The sequence below is a fragment of the Leptonychotes weddellii genome, chromosome 5 (assembly GCF_054177405.1).
Source record: "Leptonychotes weddellii isolate Sample4059 chromosome 5, ASM5417740v2, whole genome shotgun sequence".
Classification (NCBI taxonomy): Eukaryota; Metazoa; Chordata; class Mammalia; order Carnivora; family Phocidae; genus Leptonychotes; species Leptonychotes weddellii.
In genome coordinates this window covers 109124887-109144982 of record NC_138373.1, presented here as the reverse complement: position 1 = coordinate 109144982, position 20096 = coordinate 109124887, and the positions used below count along the sequence as shown (strand labels likewise).

General features: G+C 36.3%; 1 protein-coding gene across 1 annotated transcript in view; it reads right to left on the bottom strand.

Annotated features, from left to right (window-relative positions):
- The window catches only part of LOC115937202 (uncharacterized), a 386621-nt gene that overhangs the window by 87377 nt on the left and 279148 nt on the right, over positions 1-20096 (bottom strand). Inside the window, exon 4 of the mRNA XM_081821977.1 lies at positions 1758-1819. Coding sequence (XP_081678103.1) covers positions 1758-1819 — 62 coding nt within the window. The remainder of the gene's footprint in view (positions 1-1757; positions 1820-20096) is intronic.

The following is a 20096-nucleotide window of genomic DNA, read 5'->3' as shown; positions in this document are numbered from 1 at the left end:
TAAATACCACTAAGCAAGCAGCTTCAAATAGAATATTCCAGGAAAACCCATTCAGGTGAGTATAAACTCTATAAGTAACAAATCAAGCTAGACACCCATTACCTAGATTGCTATGAATTAATGTGTAAAATCATTATCCTAATAATAAACACTGGTAAAATAGAAAACATAAACTCATTCTTTTTAAAGAAAAAAATTAAAAATCCACATAGAAACAAAAGTATACTAGAGTTTGCCTTCAAAATCCTTTTTTTTTAAAATCCTTTCTTTTAATAAAAGTAATTTTTCAAAGAATTTTTTTAAAAAGATTTTATTTATTTGAGAGAGAGAACGAGAGCAAGAGCATGAGCAGGAACAGGGCAAGGGGCAGAGGGAAAGGGAGAAGCAGAACTGCTGAGCAGTTTTGTTTTTGTTTTTGGTTTTGGTTTTTAGAGCGATTTCTAGCATTTGGCTATTATAGGGAGTCCAGCAGATATTGATAATACCCAATTCACTATCAATTACCTATTAGGGTAGTGCAGCGTAGTGACCCAGAGCCCAGATTCTGGAGCTAGACTGCCTCAGTGAAAATCTTGGTTCTAATAGTACTAGCTACATAATCCTGGGTAAATTACTTAACTAACTGGGGCCTCAGTGCTTCCTTTTCAGCCAGGAGCGAATTACAGGTCTTAGCTTTTAGTCTTTTTGTGAGGACAAAATAAATGAATGTGAATAAAGCACTTAGAATATTGCTGGCCACATTGTAAACACTCAATAAGCTTTAATGACTGTTATTGAGTTGGTGTTAATCATAATAGCTCAGCTCATGTAGTAATGTGCTTATTTCCATAGTCAGAAATATATTTTTCTTTGTCAGAAATAGAAGATTTTGAATTGAACTATTAGACAACAAATATATCTTGCCTAAAAACAATACAATTGATTACTTATGGTTAAAAAAATCACTTTGAGACTATTTCATTCCTTATTTTTCCACAAGGATTTACCTTGTCATCTCTAATTTGGGAGAGATTTTCTTTAGGGCATTTTGTTTCCTATAAGTAGTTTTATTTTTACCCCTCCAGGGTAAGGATATTTATTCATCTCAAATAGTTGAATCAAGTGAAAACAATGCTGTCTGAAATTAGTTTGGTTAATTTGTTTTTCTCTTTCCAAAAGCTTCCTATCTCAGCTCTACCTAAATGTACTTGGTTTTATTCTTTTGACAAGCTTATCCCCTACTAAGCTGTGTTTCTTTACAGCTTAATTGCAGTGTGTCAAAACTGCTGGGCTCTAATCATGAGCCTCTTTTCAAAGATTTCAGTTGCTTCCCAGTAGCTGAATACTTACATCCATCCACCGACTGTTACTGTCAGTATCCTGCTGCTTCCTCATGTGAGGAGTTCCCAAGCTCTTTTTACTTCAGCAACTTAATGAGCACTTTGAGTTGTGAATACTATTTTCTCTGTGAGGCCAGGGCCATAAATCCCTTCAAGTCTCTCCCCTCCACCCATATTAGGGGCGGGGGAAGCTTCCTCTCTCCCCACCCCACCATTTTTTCTCTTGGCAGATCAACAAAATTCTCTCAGCTCTTCTGAACTAGCCATTACCAATGCTGCAATCTCAACATCTCTCTCTGGTTCCTGTTCAGAACCAAATGTAATTTTTCTAGACGGAATTTGTGACAGCAGATCTGTCATACACCAAGATGATCAGATTGGGGAAGCCCTTCTAAGACTAGAGCAGAAAAATATGCTGTGCACAAATAAAGAGTTTACCTGCAAACTTGTATCCTTGAGTTCTCCTTTTACTTCTTTTTGAGAGTATCTGGGGGTTTTCCCTAAGACAAAAGAGGATATTAGATCATATTTCTATCCTATAATTTGCAAAGCTTTTGGTATTGTTAGGTATGTACTACTCAGTAATTTTAGTTTTCCTCCCCCTTTCTACCTCCTGTGCTATGTATACTTCCACCTTTCAAACTTACACACACGTTTTCCCAAAGTGGCCCCACAATACAGAATATTCCTTAATTTGCTGCTTTATAAACCTAATATGTGGTGTTGCATCTATCCCATCAGTACCAGCAATGCACATGGGATTTGTAATTGTACTGAGTATGCATACATATCATCTCCTCCATGCAGCACTGTATTAAATCAGGCAAATTACTTCATCTTTTTTTTTTAAAGATTTATTTATTTATTTGAGAGAGCGAGAATGAGAGAGAGTACATGAGAGGGGGGAGGGTCAGAGGGAGAAGCAGGCTCCTCGCTGAGCAGGGAGCCCGATGTGGGACTCGATCCCAGGACTCCAGGATCATGACCTGAGCCGAAGGCAGTTGCTTAACCAACTGAGCCACCCAGGCGGCCTTACTTCATCTTTTTAACCCTTGCCTATCTGTAAAATGGGGATAGCACCTACCTCATAGGGTTATTTTGAGGATAAAATATGATACAGTAAGCACTTATCACATCACCTAGCAATTAGAAAGCAATCTGTATTTCAGCTATCAATATAATTATTACTGTTATATCACTACTATTTAACAAATTTGCTTCATTTTTAAAATTACCAAAAATAGTACTCCATTTTTTGAATTAATCTCAGTGTGTCCAACTAATTTCCTATTAATGACTCTTTAGATGGTTTCTACTTTTTTAATATTAGAAACTGTGATGATGGACAGTCTCACATGGTCATCTCTGCACACTTATGGCTATTTTTCTGTTTGCAATTCCCACCCCCCAAATTCTCAGTAACCCTGGAGAGTGTGCATAGAGATTAAGAATATTTTTCCTTTCAATAAAATGTTCCCCTTGCACATCCTTTGGCTGGCCTGGGCAGGGGGGTAAAATTGCAACCTCACCCAACTATTAAACATTGCCTCCAGTCCTGCCCCAACAGGAAGCCTGGCCAGAGAACCCAGACAGCCATGGAGCCCTTCCTACAGCCCTGCTCAGGCAGAGAGCCAAGCCACCAGCCCTGCCCAACTGTTGAGCCTGAAGAGAGTCTGAAGAGAGACCCTGGGCAGCCTCTAAGCCTGACCAATGGAACTGCCCATCATAGAGCCAAGCTTACAACCTTCCCAGTGGTTGAGCCCAGCCAGTGACACACCCAAAGGTGGAGCATAGCCTGCAGTCTCACCTAACCAGGGAGCTTAGAAGGCAACCCCAAAGGACCACAGAGCACAGTCTTCAACCCCACTCAACTGTACAGCTGGAGGTCTAGCCCAACCAGAGAATCTAGCCAGCAGCCTACTGTGACAGTAGAGCATAGCCAATGGCCTAACCTAATGATAGAGCTCAGTCTGAGGCTCCATTCAACTTCGGGGCAGAGCCTCAGGCCCCACCTAATGGCAAGGCCCGGCCCATGGGTCTACCTGAACAGGGAGTCAGCTGTGGCCCTGCCTGAATGTGGAGTCAGCCAGTGGCACCATCACGGTCATGGAGCACAACCTGACCAGAAGCGATCGCAGAGCCCAGCTAGCGGCCCCACCTGATGGTGGAGGATAGCCAGCAGTCCTGCCTGATGAGTAGCCCTACTTGAATGTGTAGCACAGCCAAGAGACCCACCCAACCACAGAGCCCAGCCAGCAACAACCCCATTCCCACCTCAGAGCACTGACAATGGCCTCACCCAACTAAAGGCTCTGCTAGCAAGGCCAGCCCTCCCATGGACACTATCAGCTGACCCAACTAATACCTCAAGCTGACCTGTCTCTCCCTACCAAAGTGAACCTAAAATCTGGAAGAAAAGACCACTTATTCAAATGCGTAGATACCAACACAAAGATAGAAGGATTACAAATAGTGAGCTAAACATGACACCACTCAAGGGGACTGATAAAGCTCTAATAGCTGACCCTAAAGAAATGGTAGTATGAATTCTCTAACAATTCAGAATAATCTTCTTAAGTTCAAAAGACTATAAGAGCACACTGACAACTAAACAAAATCAGGAAAACAATGCATAAGCAAAATGAGGAGATCAACAAAGAAAGAAAAACCACACAACAAAAAACAGAAACTACAGAGCTGCAGAATACAGTGACTGAAATTAAAAATTCAATGGAAAGCTTCAATAGCAGATTTGACTAAGCAGAGAAAAGAAACATTAGGTATAAGAAGAATTAATACTGTTAAAATGCCCATATTGCCCAAAGATATTTACAGATTCAGTGCAATCCTTATCAAAAATCCAATGGTGTTTTTTTGTTGTTTCTTTTTACAGATACAGAAAACAAAACCCTATAATTCATGTGGAACGACAGAAGACCCCAAATAGCCAAAAAGGAATCTTGAGAAAGAAGAAAAAACCTGGATATATAGTTGACCCTTGAACAACACAGGTTTGAACTGCACAGGTCCACTTACGCATAGATTTTTGCAGCACAGTACTGTAAATTTATTTTCTGTTCCTTATGATTTTTTAAACAATACTTTACTTTCTCTATCTTTATATAAGAATATACAATATGTATATAATACATATAACATATAAAGTATGTGTTAACTGATTGTTTATGTTATTAGTAAGGCTTCCAGTCAAGAGTAGGCTATTAAGTTTTGGAGGAGTCAAAAGTTATACAAGGATTTTTGACGGCATGGGGAGTCAGTGCTCCTAAACTCCACATTGTTCAAGGGTCAACTGTATATGTCTCAGCTATACATAAAAAGGGCAATGTTAACTTAATCTTCCCATTTGGGGCATCAAAATCATAATTTTAAAAAAGTATTGGGTGATACAAAATATTGAACAATACAAAAGAAACCATAAAATGAGAAAACATAAGTCAAATCATTAAAAATAGTTTATGTTAACTTTATTATTTCTTTTAATGTACATTTTTTCCCTTTTATTATTACAAAAAAAACTTAGAATTTGGCACAGAATTAATGGTCAATAAATATTACTTGTTCATAGCTGTGGGCATCTGAGTTCTGAATACGATAATGAATGGGTCTATCTAAACCAGAGCTCCTACCAGAGCATTATCTGGAGGGTGTGTGTGTGTGTGTGTGTGTGTGTACATATATACATATATATATATACATTATATTCATACATACATACTTTATTAGAGCAATTTTAGGATGACTGCAAAGTTGTGAGGAAAGTACAGAGATTTCCCATGTATCCCCCTACTGGCAGATACGAATGGCCTCTCCCACTATCAAGAGCCAGCACCAGTGTGGTACATTTGTTTCAATCAATTAACCTACATGGATACATCATAATCACCCAAAGTCCATAGTTTACATTAGCATTCACTCCTGGTGTACATCTATGGGTTTTGGCAAATGTATAATGACATGTATCCACCATTATAGTATCATACAGAATAACTTCACTGCCCCCCAAATCCTTTATGCTCTACCTATTTATCACCTTATCCCCCTACCCCTACCCCCTGAAAATAAATGACCCTTTTACTGTCTTTATAGTTTTGCCTTTTCCAGAATGTCATATAGTTGGAATCATGAAGTATGTAGCCTTTTCAGATTGTATTTCTTTCGCCTAATAATATGCATTTAAGCATATGCATAAGTAATATGCATGTCTTTTTATGGCTTGATAGCTATTTCTTTTTAGCAGCGAATAATAAACCATTGTTTGGATGAACCATAGCTTATATATGTATTCACCTACTGGAGAACATTGTGGTTGGTTGCAAGACTGGGCAACTGTGAATAAAGCTGCTATAAACATCCATGTGCAGGTTTTTGTGTGGACATGTTTTCAACTTCTCTGAGTAAATACCAAGGAGTGCAATGGCTGGACTGTATGGTAAGAGTATGTTTAGTTTTGTAAGAAACCACCAAACTGTTCTCCAAAGTGGTTATACCATTTTCCATTTCTACAAGCAAAGAATAAAAGTTGCTATTGCTCCACATCCTTGCCAGCATTTGGTGGTGTTTCGGATTTTGGCCAATCTAAAAGAGTGTAGGTTATCTCACTGTTGTTTTAATTTGCAATTCCTTAATGACATATGATATATGAAGTTGAGCATATTTTCATATGCTTATTTACTACCTGCATATGTACTTTGGTGAAGTGTCTACTAAAGACTTCCCCCACTTCTTTTTTTTTTAAAGTAGGTTCCATGCATGGAGCCCAACATAGAGCTTACCTGAGATGAACACCTGAGCTGAAATCAAGAGTCAGGCACTGAACTGACTGAGCCACCCACGTACCCCAGACTTTTTCCCATTTTTTAAATTGGGTTCATTTATGTATTGTTTTCAGAATTTTTTTTTAAATTTATTTTAGGTAACAGTCCTTTATCAGATAAGCCTTTTGCAAATATTTTCCCTCAGTCTACGGCTTGTATTGTATTTCTCTTGCAAGTGTCTTTTGTAGAAAGGAAGTATTTAATTTTAATGAAATTTAGCTTATCAATTTTTTCTTTCATATTTTTCATGTCTTTGGTCTTGTATCTAAACAGGCATCCCCATATCCAAGGTCATCTAGATTTTCTTCTATGTTATTTTCCAAAAGTTTTGTAGTTTTATCTTATACATTTAGATGTATGATCCATTTTGAGTTAAATTTTGTGAAGGATGTAATATCTGTGTCTAGATTCATTTTTTGCAGGTTGATGTCCAGTTGTTCCAGCACCATTTGTTGAGCAGACTATCTTTGCTCCAGTGTACCTAGAATTTGCTCTTTTGTCAAAGATTAGTTAGCTATATTCATGGGAGATCTATTTCTGGGCTCTCTGTAGTGTTCCATTGATCTATATGTCCATTCTTTCACCAATACAACAGTCTTAATTACATTAGCTTTATATTATATCTTGAAGTCAAGTAGGTCAGTCCTCCAGCTTTTGTTTTTCCTCCTTTGATACTGTGTTGACTATTCTGGGTCTTTGACTCTCTATATAAACTTCAGAATCTGTCAATATCCACAAAATAATTTGGGGGCATTTTGATTGAGATTGTGTTATATCTATAGATCAATTTGGGAAGAACTGATGTCTTGACAATATTAAGTCTACCTATCCATGAACATGAAATATATCTCCATTGATTTAGTTCTTTGATTTTGTTTATTGGAGTTTTAAAGTCTTCCTCATATATATCTTGTACATATTTTGTTAGATTTATATCTAAATATTTTTTTGGGGTGCTAATGTAAATGGTATTGTGTTTTCAGTTTCAAATTCTACTTGTTCACTGCTGGTATACAGGAAAGTGATTGACTACTTTTGTACTTCGTATCCTTGCTATAATCGCTTATCAGCCAGGAGTATTTTTGTCAATTCTTTCAGATTTTCTACCTAAACAGTTATGTCATCTGTAAACAAAGATGGTTTTATTTCTTTCTTCTCAATTAGTAAAATACTTATTTCTTTTTCTTGTCTTAATGCATTATCTGGGACTTCCAGTACAATGTTGAAAAAGAGTGGTGAGAGACAACATCCATACCTTGCTCCTGATATTAGTAGGAATGCTTTTAGTTTCTTACCATTAAGTATGATATTAACAGGTTTTTTCTGTAGATGTTTTTTTTCAAGTGAAGAAGTTCCTCTCTATTCCTAATGTACTGAGAGTTTTTATGAATAAGTGATGGATTTTGTCAAATGCTTTTTCTCCATCTACTGATATAATCAAATAATTTTTCTTTTCTTCACTTGTTGATGTGATGGATTATATGAATTGAATTTCAAATGTTGAACCAGATTTGCATACCTGGGATGAACCCCACTTGGGTGTGATATATAATTATTTTTGTACATTGTGTTATATTCAATTTCCTAATATTTGTTGAGGATTTTTGCATCTATGTTCATGAGAAAATTGGTTTGTAGTTTTTTTTTTCTTTTTTTTTTTTAAAGATTTTATTTATTTATTTGAGAGAGAGAGAATGAGAGACAGAGAGCAGGAGAGGGAGGAGGGTCAGAGGGAGAAGCAGACTCCCCACTGAGCAGGGAGCCCGATGTGGGACTCGATCCCGGGACTCCAGGATCATGACCTGAGCCGAAGGCAGCCGCTCAATCAACTGAGCCACCTAGGAGCCCCTGTAGTTTTTTTTTTCTGGCAATATGTTTGTCTGGTTTAGGCATTAGGGTAATACTGGCTTCAAGAATGATTTAGAAAGTATTCCCTCTGCTTTTATCTTCTGGAAGAGATTGTGGAGGATTGGAATAAATTCTTCCTTAAATACTTGGTAGAAATACCCAGTGAGCCTATCTGGGCCTGGTGCTTTCTGTTTTGGAATACTTATTGATTCAATTTCTTTAACTGATATATACCTACTCAAATTGTCTATTTTTTCATGTGTGAGTTTGGCAGATTGTGTCTTTTAAGAATTGTTCCATTTCATCTTTTTGTTAAATGCATGGGCATGGAATTGCTTATAATATTCCTTTATTATCCTTTAATGTCCATAGGATCAGTAATGACATCCCCCCTTTTATTTCTGATATGAGTAATTTGTGTCTTCTCTCTTAGGTAGCCTGGCTAGAGGTTTATCAATTTCATTGATGTTTTCAAAGAACCAGCTTTTGGTTTTGTTGCTTTTCTGTATTGATGTCCTGTTTTCAATTTCACTGAAATTTGTTCTAATTTCTATAATTTTTTCTTCTGTTTACTTTGCAATTAATTTTTCCCTTTTCTAGTTTTCTAGGTGGAAGTTTAGATTATTGATTTTAGGTCTGTCTTCTTTTCCAGTATATCATTCCATGCTATAAATTTCCCTCTAAGTACTGCTTTTACTGCATCCCACAAATTTTGATAAACTGTATTTTCATTTTTATTTAGTTCAAAATACTTTAAAACATACCTTTAGATTTCTTCTTTGACCTATGTGTTATTTAGAAGTGTTTTGTTTAATCTGCAATTTTGGATTTTTCTAGCCATCTTTCTACTATTGATTTCTAGTTTAATTCCATTGTGGTCTAAGATCAGACATTGTATAACTTCTATTCTTTTAAATTTGTTAAAGTATGCTTTGTGACACAAGAATATTGTTTATCTTGATGACTGTTCCATGTGAGCTTAAGAATGTGAATCCTGCTGTTGTTAGATGAAGTAGTCAATAAATGTCAATTATATCCAGTTGATTGATGGCACTGTTAGGTTCCATTGTGTCCTTATTGATTTTTTGACTTTTACATCTGCCCATTTATGAAACAGTGATGTTGAAGTCTAAAACTATAATAGTGGATTCATCTATTTCTACTTCCAGTTTTATTAGTTCTGGCTTCACATATTTTGACACTCTGTTTTTAAGAGCATACACATTAGGTATTTTTATGCCTTTTGGAGAACTGACCTCTTTATCAGTATATAATGCCCCATTTTACCCCTAATAACTTTCCTTGCTTTGATGTCTAATCCTGTTTTCCTTTAATTAGTGTTAGCATGTGTCTTTATATTTAAAATGGGTTTCTTTTTCTCTTTCTTTCTTTCTTTTTCTTTCTTTCTTTCTTTTTTAAGTAGGCTTTATGCCCAGCATGGAGCCCAAATGGGGCTTGAACTCATGACCCTGAGATCAAAACCTGAGCTGAGATCAAAAGTCGGGCACTTAACTGACTGAGCCACCAAGGCGCCCTTAAAATGGGTTTCTTGAACATAACATATACTTGGGCCTTTTTTTAATCCACTCTTTTGTGGTTTTAACTGAGCATCGTATATAATTCCATCTTTTTTACTCCTTTCTTAGCATATCAGTTATTTATTTATTTTACTTTTTTAATGGTTGCTTAAAGTTTGCAATATACATTTATGACTTATCAAAGTCCAACTTCAAATAGCACTATACCACTTCACAAGTAATGGAAGGAATTTATAATAACAATAACCATAATTCTTCCCTCTTGTCTCTTATATTATTGCTATCATTCATTTCACTTATATATGAGCATATACACACACACACATACACATATATATGCATACATAATTGAATATATTGCTGCTATTATTATTTTAAGCTAATTGTTATCTCATGGGTCAATTAAGAATAAGGAAAATAAAAGTTTTGTTTTATGTTCACTCCGGTATTCTTCCTTCCTTCAGGTAAATCTAAGTTTCTGACGTATCTTTTCCTTCTCTCAGAAGAACTTCTTTAAATATTTCTTGCAAACATGTCCACTGGCAATAAATTTCCTCAATTTTGTTTGTCTGAGAAAGCCTTTATGTCTACTTTACTTTTGAAGGATAATTTTGTAAGGTACACAATCCTAGGTTGGTGGTCTTTTTCTCTCAGTACTTTAAATATTTTACTGTATTCTCTTCTTGCTTTTATAATTTCTGAAGAGAAATTGGATGTAATTCTTATCCTTGGTCCCCTATAGATAAGGTGTTTTTTCCCTTTAGCTTCTTTCAAGATTTTTCTTTATCTTTAGTTTTTTGTAGTTTGAAAATGATATGCTTAGATGTAGTTTTTTTGGCATATATCCTACTTGCTGTTCTCTGAGCTTCCTGGATCTGTGGTTTGGTGTTTGACATTAATTTGATAAAATTATCAGTCAGTAATGCTTCAAATATTTTGTCTGTTCCTTTTTTTTTTCCTTCTTTCTTTTCTTTCTGGCCTTCTCACTGTGGATGTGGTACACTTTTTGAAGTTGTCTTACAGTTCTTGGACATTCTTTCAGTCTTCTCTTTTTGATTTTCTATTTTAAAAGTTTCTGTTGACATATCCTCAAGCTCAGAAATTTTCTTTTGCAGTATCCAGTCTACCAATAAGCCAGCCAAAGGCATTCTTCATTTCTGTTACAGTATATACCAGTATGAAGAAAAGCTTTGCAACAAAACAACATACATTTAAAGTTCTGCCATCTCTGTCTGATCGTGCATAGGTTACATGATCTCTGTGAACATCATGTTTTTCATTCAAAAACTGGCCTAAGGATTATAAACAGTGTTCACAAAATATCTGAGTGTCTTAAACATAATGAGTTCTTGATAAATGGTAAATGTGTCACTATTATCATCATTTGTAGTACTAGTAGTACCATATTGTACCCTCTCTTTGGCAGTCAATACTGAAAGAGGAATTGCCAATGCTAAAATTGCTGAAATATTTAGGCTTTCTTACCACTCTAATTATAAACACCACTAGGCCATCCATAAATAATTATTGAGCACATCTATATGATAAATCTTGAGAAAAACAAGAGATAAGAGACATAAGCCCTTCCAGAGTGACCTGAACTCAACATTTCAAACTTAAATTTGTATTTTTTTCTCCAGGGTTCTTTATCTCAGTGAATTACACCACTACACAAGCTAGATACCTAGATTCATCCATGATTCTATCCTCTTTCTCACCCCCTTGTCTAATCTTTCAACAAGTCTTGCTGATTTAACTCTAAATATCTCTCTATATTGGGTTGAGTAGCACCCCCCCAAATTCATATTCACCCAGAACCTGTGAATATAACTTTATCGGAAATAGGTACTTTACAGCTGTAATGAAATTATGATGAGGTCATATTAAATTAGGATGATCTAAAATCCAATGACTGGCATCCTTATAAGAAGAGGAAAACTTGGATGCAGACACACAAGGCAGAAAGCCATGTAGAGAGAGAGGTAGAGATTGGAGTGATACATTTACAAACCAAGAAATCAAGGATTTCAGGTAACCACCAGAAGCAAATGAGAGACAAGGTAGGATTCTTTCCTAGAGAGCATGACATTACCAATACTTTGATTTCAGACTTCCTACCACCAAAACTGTTTTAAGCCACCCAATCTGTAGTGCTTTGTTATAGCAAACCTAAGAAATGAATACACTATCTCCATCTTATCACCTACTCTAGACTATTATCATTTCACATGTACTGCTGCAGAAGCTCTCTGACTTTACCTATCAAAACTTGAGGCAAAGATTAAGTACTGATGTTTGCTTTTTGAGGTGCCATTCCAGGGCAAGGAGATTGAGGATATAGCAAGTAAGAGAAAGACAGGAAGTAGTGCAAGGTGATGCATTATTATGTTGGTCTCATCATAATGAACCACAAAGCGGACATACCTAGTTACTTAACCACATGAATTATCTCTAGACATGATATTCAAAGAAAATGTGCCAAGGTATAGTCTACAGAAGAGAGGTAAGAGAGAGAATTTATTCATTTGGCTTCTTCCTATCTCCTGTTTACCAATGATCAAAGTGACTTCACAAAGAGTTAACTTTCAAACACTTTGGTGTACCATCATCTGGCCCCTGTGGCTCAGATCCTCTAAAGTAAACTTCATACAAATCCAGAATTAACTGGAAAAGCTAGAAAAACTCAGAGCATGTGGTTAACTGATTTGGTTTTTCAGCAATCACCAAAAGGGAAGACTGGCCTTTTAGGTAAGTGTCTAGTAGACCCCAGGGATTACAACCACAAAACACCCAGGTCACTAAACCTGAGTGAAGCAACTAGCTGAAGGTGTAAGAAAGGGTGGTACAGAGGGAGGTGTGTAACAGGTATCTGATACATGTCCTAACAGTACTTTCTACATCTACTGATACCCAATTACTCCCTTATCTATACTGCAGCCACAGTAACCTTTCTAGGATATAGTCTGATTTACATAGAATTCTTCAATGACTTTCCATTGCTCTTAGGATGATGTCTTAGTCTATTTGGGCTACTATAATGGAATATCATAGACAATGTGACTTAAACAACAGGAATTTATTTTTTCATAGTTCTGGAGGCTGGAAGTACAGTTGGACTTTGGTGAGGACTCTTCCTTGTTTGCAGATGACCACCCTCTGGCTGTGTCCTCACATGGCAGAGAGAGAGGGGCAAAGAAGAAAGTGGGGGGAGGGAAGGAGGAAGGGGGAAGGAGAGAACAAACTTCTGGTGTCTCTTTTTATTAGGGCACTAAACCCATCATGAGGGCTCTCTATTATGACCTCATCTAAACCTATTTTCCTCCTAAGGTCACACCTCCCAATATTGTCACATTAGGGGTTAGAGCTTCAACATATGAACTTTGGGGGACACAGCATTTAGTTCACAGCAGACAAAGACTGATGTCTTTAATATGACCTACATGTTTTGGATTCTATTGCCTCAAGCCCTTCTCACACCATGTCCCTGTGTTCTCTGAACTGCAACCAGGATGCTATGCTTTCAGTTCCCCGCACTTACCAATCTATCTTCCACCACAAGAGCTTTGCATATGCTACTGCGAGTGTCTGAAATGTTCTTTCCCATCCTCCAACCTCACTTTACCTAGTTAATTCCTACTATTCCTTCAGATTCATGGCCAATCTTCATTTCTTTAGGGAAAACTTTTTTTACTTACGTAGCTTCATAAGCTTCCCCTATCACAAGTTCTCACCTCCATGTACCTCATCTTTGTTGTACTTACCACAGATATGTTTAAATGTATTCATATAATCTTTGATTAACTTCTAGATCTTCCAATATAAAATAAGTTCCACGAGGATATAAATCTTTTTTTTTTTTTTTTTTTTTTGTGGAGATGTATCATAAACCTAGAATGTAGCACTGTGTCTGGTGCATGGTAGACTATATATTCAAAAAATATTTGTTGAATAAATTCCTTCAAGGATTTAAGAACTAGTTTTACAGACAGGGAATATCCATAAAAGATAATATATACAAATCTGACTTGATATTTAAGTGTTCAAATAAAAACTCAAGCCAAGAAGATCTACAATAGAATAGAAGAGAGCACAGTCCTGAAGGATAAGGCAACTTGAAGATACCGAAGAGGACCTGAGAGTGGACCTAGGAAGCGAAGAAACAATAAGTTTAGATAATCAAAAAAGAGGAAGTAGGGCCTTCTCTGATGAAATATGCTGTGTTAGTTATTGTTCTTCTACTTTTTTTCCCCTTTGGCCATGAACCATAAACCTGTGCTTTTCCTATGAGTGATGTTATCTTAGCATAATATTTCATCCTGGTAATTCTCAACCTACCACTGTGATATAATTTATTTACTTCGTTAGAGTGGAAAAAATTAGGCATTTGTAATAAATATGCCATAAACCCATTGTAAATAACTTTATGTACCACGACTACCTCATATCTCACACAATTCCATTTGCATAGCAGTCTTTTTGTTAGTTATATAATCATAGAAATACCAGACAATAAGAATACAATTCAAAAGTCACGTTATTAAAAGAAAATTATCCGAGAGGACACAGCTGAAACACTATTATACTTAGACGATCATACATGTGTGTTATTTTTATGATTGTTGGTATTTTGCTTAAGAAGTGATATATTTAAAATAAACTTTGGGAAGAATTATTTTGTTATGATACAACTAATTCTTTAGGTTAAAATTTTCCGATACACTATATTTGAAAGATATATTTGCAAATTGCATTTTGGTATTTCAAATTGTAATTTACTAGAAAATTAAAATGTAGCACATGTTATATAATAAGAACCTATTAAGCCTGTTGATACCATGAATTTCTCTGCTTGTTCTGTGCCAAATTCTCTCTCTTCAATGCCAAACATCTGCGCTTTCCCACAGTCTTAGTTTTCCCAATTTATCCCTTTTCCAATCACACCTTCATCTTATTCTTTTGAGCGAACATAAATCTTCATGTTCCCAAATATAAGACTGATTCCTCTGTCCATGATTCCCTTCTGATCTGGTAGTGAACCAGTGACTTGGAAGTTCCTTTCCCACTTTGCTGGTCCCAAAGACTATCCTACCAGGATACGATTTTCACGAGTGTCACACAAACCTGCAGGAACCTGATTTGGGACTGCCTTTGGAACTGGCTATAAAAGAACTGAGGAAATTGTTATCAAAATCTATGTTAAAAAAATTGTTAGTAGAAGATAAGTGAGGAAACTGCTATAGGAATCTAGAAAAAAATGGTGAGCTTTGCCTATAGTAATGAAAAAATTAACAAAATGGTCATCTATGAAATAAAAAATACACATAATTGTGAGTCTGCTATGGTTAGTTCTAGGCAACATGTTTGAAATGTCAGTTGTCTTCTTTTAATGGTATATGATGAAATGCAGGAAACAAGAGATGAGCTAGAGAGAGAATTGGTAAGTTTTCAAGCAGAATTAGAAGAAATACAGAGCAGCCAAGATCTCTGAGTTGGAATATAAAAACTATTTCTCATTTCCAGTCCTTCTGGACAGAAAGATTCTCAGAGAAAGAAATAGTTCCAGGGTAAATATCCCATCAAGGCTATAAGACCTCTGAAATAGTCAATACAATACCTTTTAGACCCTCTCACTTTCTAAGAATCTTAAAGTTATAATTCCGTGATAGCCTAATTCCAAAATACTTTTGAAGATGACTAGGAAAGTAGATCTCAAAAAGAAAAGAATTGTGTATGTGGCTTTTGTCTAATAGAGTAGAATATAATCTAATCCATAGCAAATCTATGACATTTTATTTTTTTTTTATTTTTTTTATTTTTTTATTCTTATGTTAATCCCCATACATTACATCATTAGTTTTAGATGAAGTGTTCCATGATTCATTGTTTGTGCATAACACCCAGTGCTCCATGCAGAATGTGCCCTCCTCAATACCCATCACCAGGCTAACCCATCCTCCCACCCCCAAACCTATGACATTTTAAAAAGAATTGGATCAGGGACAGAGACAACTCAAAAGCAAAATTAGTCTCTGGGATCTAACTCTATAGGCAGGAAACTGCATGAGAAACCTACTCAGCAATTTTTTTTTTTATTATTAAAAATAAAAGATTTCTCAGAGGGCAGAGCCAAGACCTTTGAAGCACAGCGAATTAGAGAACCACTCAGGAAGCAGAACTGGATCTAATAAAGGAATAGTCCTTGAGATAGCAGTAGGCATATGGAGATCTGGCTGTATTTCATAATTGCTATGACCCAGCAACTCGTATGGGACTATCTATTGCAGTTATCCTTTTCCTGTCTCATTATTGCATATTGTGTTGGGATGAGGGGCAAGTAACTCATTTTGTTTTAGTTAACAAGTAGGAAAGAGGAGATTCATTGGGGTCAGAGGACATTTGTGATATTATGTTCCTATATAGTGACCCCAAGGGATCAACCTCCTTGTATTCATGTCTTTGTGCAGGACCCTCCAAAATTGATCCTGATCTTGGCCATATGACTTGCTTTAGCTTATGCGACATTAGCAAATGTGACACAAGCAGAGAATCAAAAGCACTTCTGAATTAGGATTTGTTGTCTCTTGGAACATTTTTACCTACTATGTGGAAAAGTCTGAACTAGCTTCCCCATGAATAAAAGAGCATATGTATAGAGGTGCAAGTCCTTTCCATCACAAATTAAGCCCAATACACACATGAACCCAGCTGATGCCACCTGAAGCAGCACCAGGTCAACCCAGACGAGCTCAGCTCATATTACAAGCAAATAGATGATTGTGTTTTAAGCAGCTAAATTTTGGGGGCAGTCTGTTATAGAGCCACAGATAATAGACATACCCACTATCTCAACCTCCTAGGTACACCATATTGAATATTCTGTTCTCTGTGTCTTTCAAAAATGAAGATTTCCATTTTGCACAGAATCTTACTAATATTTTACATATTTGGATGCAGACTGTGGAGAATGCAAGTCTAGAGGTATTTTGTTCTAAATCCCAGATCTTATCTAGTGATATCCTTGTTCTAAAACCAAAGATAAAGGTTGTGTCTAAGGAATACTTTGTAATTAAAAATATTTTGTAATAAGCAAAAAGTGCCCTTATTACAGCCTTCTATGATAAAGGACACATGTATCAGTAAGAAATTACCCATGCTAGGTTCCAAGAATTCAAGAGTCTTTCCAGACCCCATGTCTTCCACTTCTCATCCCTGGTTCCAAATCCTCCCAGTTTCCATCATGAGGTTCATTACTGGAAGTTAAATAGTGCAGTAGTTAAGCCCCTGGCTTCTGAAATCCAATTGTGCAAGTTTTAACTCATGGTTCTGACACTTCCTAGCTGCATGATTTAGGACACATTATTTAACTTGTCAGCATTTCAATTTCCTCCTCTGCTAAATGGGTATCGGAATTTCACTTACCTAAATATGTGAAGACTAAAATTTTATTTACAAATGGTGAAAAGCACTTAGCAGAGAAACTAGCACTTTGCCAATCTCCACAAATGTTAGCTCCTACTATTGCAGAGTTTGCTTTTTGAGCCTGCTTTCCAGTGAACTTTGGTTTGACGGTTTGTCCCTCATTGAGTTTGGATCAGTCCCTAGACATTTTTACTTACAGACAATTTTACCGTATCTCTACAAGGGGACAAGTGTCCCATAGTTCTGTGAAAGATTTAATATTTGGAAAGGAAGTTTGGATAACATATGTTTGGGGTGTATCTTAATTTAATCCCTGCAGATACCAGGAAAAATAATGTTGATTTTTTTTTTAGAATGGAGACAGTATATTGGCAATGCCTGCCAGGCTATTAGCCATTTGTTTTGGTTGAGAGTCTTTCCACCGCACATCAATGAGGAGTGGATCTAGAACAGAAAGTTGCCTATTTTCTGGCATCATTTTATTTCATTTCATTATGTTTGTGGCATATCAATTTGGATATATTTGTTTCTGCTTTAAACAGAGATGCCTTGAGAGGGTTTAGAAGAGAGTGTCATAATTACTAGGAACTATCATGTCTTCATTATAATCAATCATACCAACCTAGTCTTATTTTGATTTTTGCAGTATTTTTATTTTGTTTTTAATTTTTATGTCATAGTAGCACTGTTAGTTGCCTACTGAACATTTACTCTTATCTTCCTAATAGAGTCCTCATTTTGTTCATAGGACTATGCTTAATGTAGGTTGACACAATGTCTAAATATAGACTTAACCGTGATTGGTTGAAGCCAATCATTAGGGTGCCATTTCACTTACTAGTGATTGACTTCGGCATGGATACAATATATTTCTAGCCAATAAAATATGAAGGAAATCTATTCAGGTTCTTCTGTGAAAGACATCACTAGAAAGAAAGTGAAACATAGGAAATACCTCTTTCCACTGAATGTTACATTATCTGATTATTGTGACTAATACTGGGATAACAGTGTTGAGATCTTGAAAGTGACATAATGGGTGTGGCAGGATAGGGAGATAAAGAAATAGAATCTTGGGGCACCTGGGTGGCTCAGTCGGTTCAGCGCCTGACTTGATTTCCACTCTGGTCATGATCTCAGGGTCGTGGGATCAAGCCCCCAGTCGTCGGGAGCCTGCTTAGGATTCTCTCTCTGCCCCTTCCCACTCCCAGCCATCTCTCCCCACTCCTGCATGCTCTCCCTCTCTGTGTAAAAAAAAAAAGAGAGCAAAAAGAAAAAAGAACTGGGACCTTGATGACATTATGCAGGAAATGATTTTATCAATCCTAGAGGTACTTATCTCTGCGGTATTTTGACTATGTGGGTTAATATGCAGTTTATCCTTGAACAACACATGTTTGAACTGCATGGATCAACTTATACTTGAATTTTTTTCAATAAATATAATAGTACTATAAATGTATTTTCTCTGCCTTATGATTTTCTTAATAACATTTTCTGTTCTCTAGCTTTATTCTAAAAATATAATGTATAATTTTATACAAAATATGTGTTAATCAACTGTTTATTTTATCCATAAGGCTTCTGGTCAACAGTAGGCCATTAATGGTTAAGTTTTTGGGGAGCCAAAAGTTATATGTAGACTTTTGATTGCGTGGGGTTGTTCAAGGGTCAATCCTATTTTCATTATTCTTTAAAATGATCAAGTGGAAGTTTTATGCTCTTGGAAGCTTAAAAGATTCCTGAAAGGCAGTTTTTTAAAAACCTAATACTAAATATTATCTCAAAAAGTTTTTAATGTTATTCCTATGGAGAATATGAGGCTATTTATGTAATTTTTTAGACTATTAAGCTAATAATTTCCAAGAAAACTGGTTCATGGATCAAACAGGAAAGGGGTCTTTATGGGCATGCTACAGCACTCTGTCCTATTCAATATATTTGTCCACCTTTGTCATGGATATAAAGGAGAAAAGCAGATTTATACTACCTGGAGACAAATCTAAACATCGTGCATTGTTCAAGGCCATTGGTTATATTTACTTATTGTAAATAGCCATAGTTCTCATTTCTCATTATATATGTGTATACATATGTATTGTTATATATATGATATTTATATATTATGCATAATCTTTACTATATATATTTATCATATATAAATATAATATAAACACACACACCTGATAAAATGCTAACAGAATCCCAAATGTGGCCTGTTATTACACACATTTATGTTTCCCACATGCTGGAGGGTTTTTGTTCAAATATGATTCCCATTTTTATTGATACAGTCAATGCTCCTAATGTTTGTCCAGATCCTTTCTTAATGGGTCAGTGGATGTGGACGAAAGCCCTAACTTTTGTGCTATTGGCTCACAGCTGTCTCCTTCTCCAGAGCATTGTCCTTGGCTGAACAGGAGCTATTTGGCTAGGAAATTAACTCCATTCCTGAAGTGACAACCTGAACTACCTGAAGTAATAACCAATTAGTGACTGTCATAGGGGTACAAAAGATGGCCTTTTTTTTTTTTTTTTAAAACACATTTCTTCTTTTTTTTTTTTAAAGATTTTATTTATTTATTCATGACAGACAGAGAGAGAGAGAGAGAGAGAGAGAGGCAGAGGGAGAAGCAGGCTCCCGAGGAGCAGGGAGCCCGATGCGGGACTCGATCCCAGGACCCTGAGATCATGACCTGAGCCGAAGGCAGACGCTTAACCATCTGAGCCACCCAGGTGCCCAAAGATGGCCCTTTTGCTTCAAGTTAGGGCCTAATAATGTAATTCATGTTTCAGAATGCCCCATGGACTGTACTGAAGCTACTCTTCAATAGAATCTGAAACCTTGTTTAGTTTTCTTCTCCTACCCTATCCTCTTTCCTTCCTTCCCCTGCTCCTGAGAAACTCTTCAATAAATCAATTTCACAAGAATCTTCACCTGACAACCCGCTTCTAGGAAAACAGACCTAAGATAGTACACCTGGATAATCTGAGTATCTTCAAGATTCAGGTCTAGTGTTATTTAATCTATATAACTATTAAAATTGTTCCAAGATAGCAGTAGGCACTCCCCCACCCCATGTTTACATAATTAATATATCAGCATTTAAAATTATAAACACATTAAAATCCCTTGC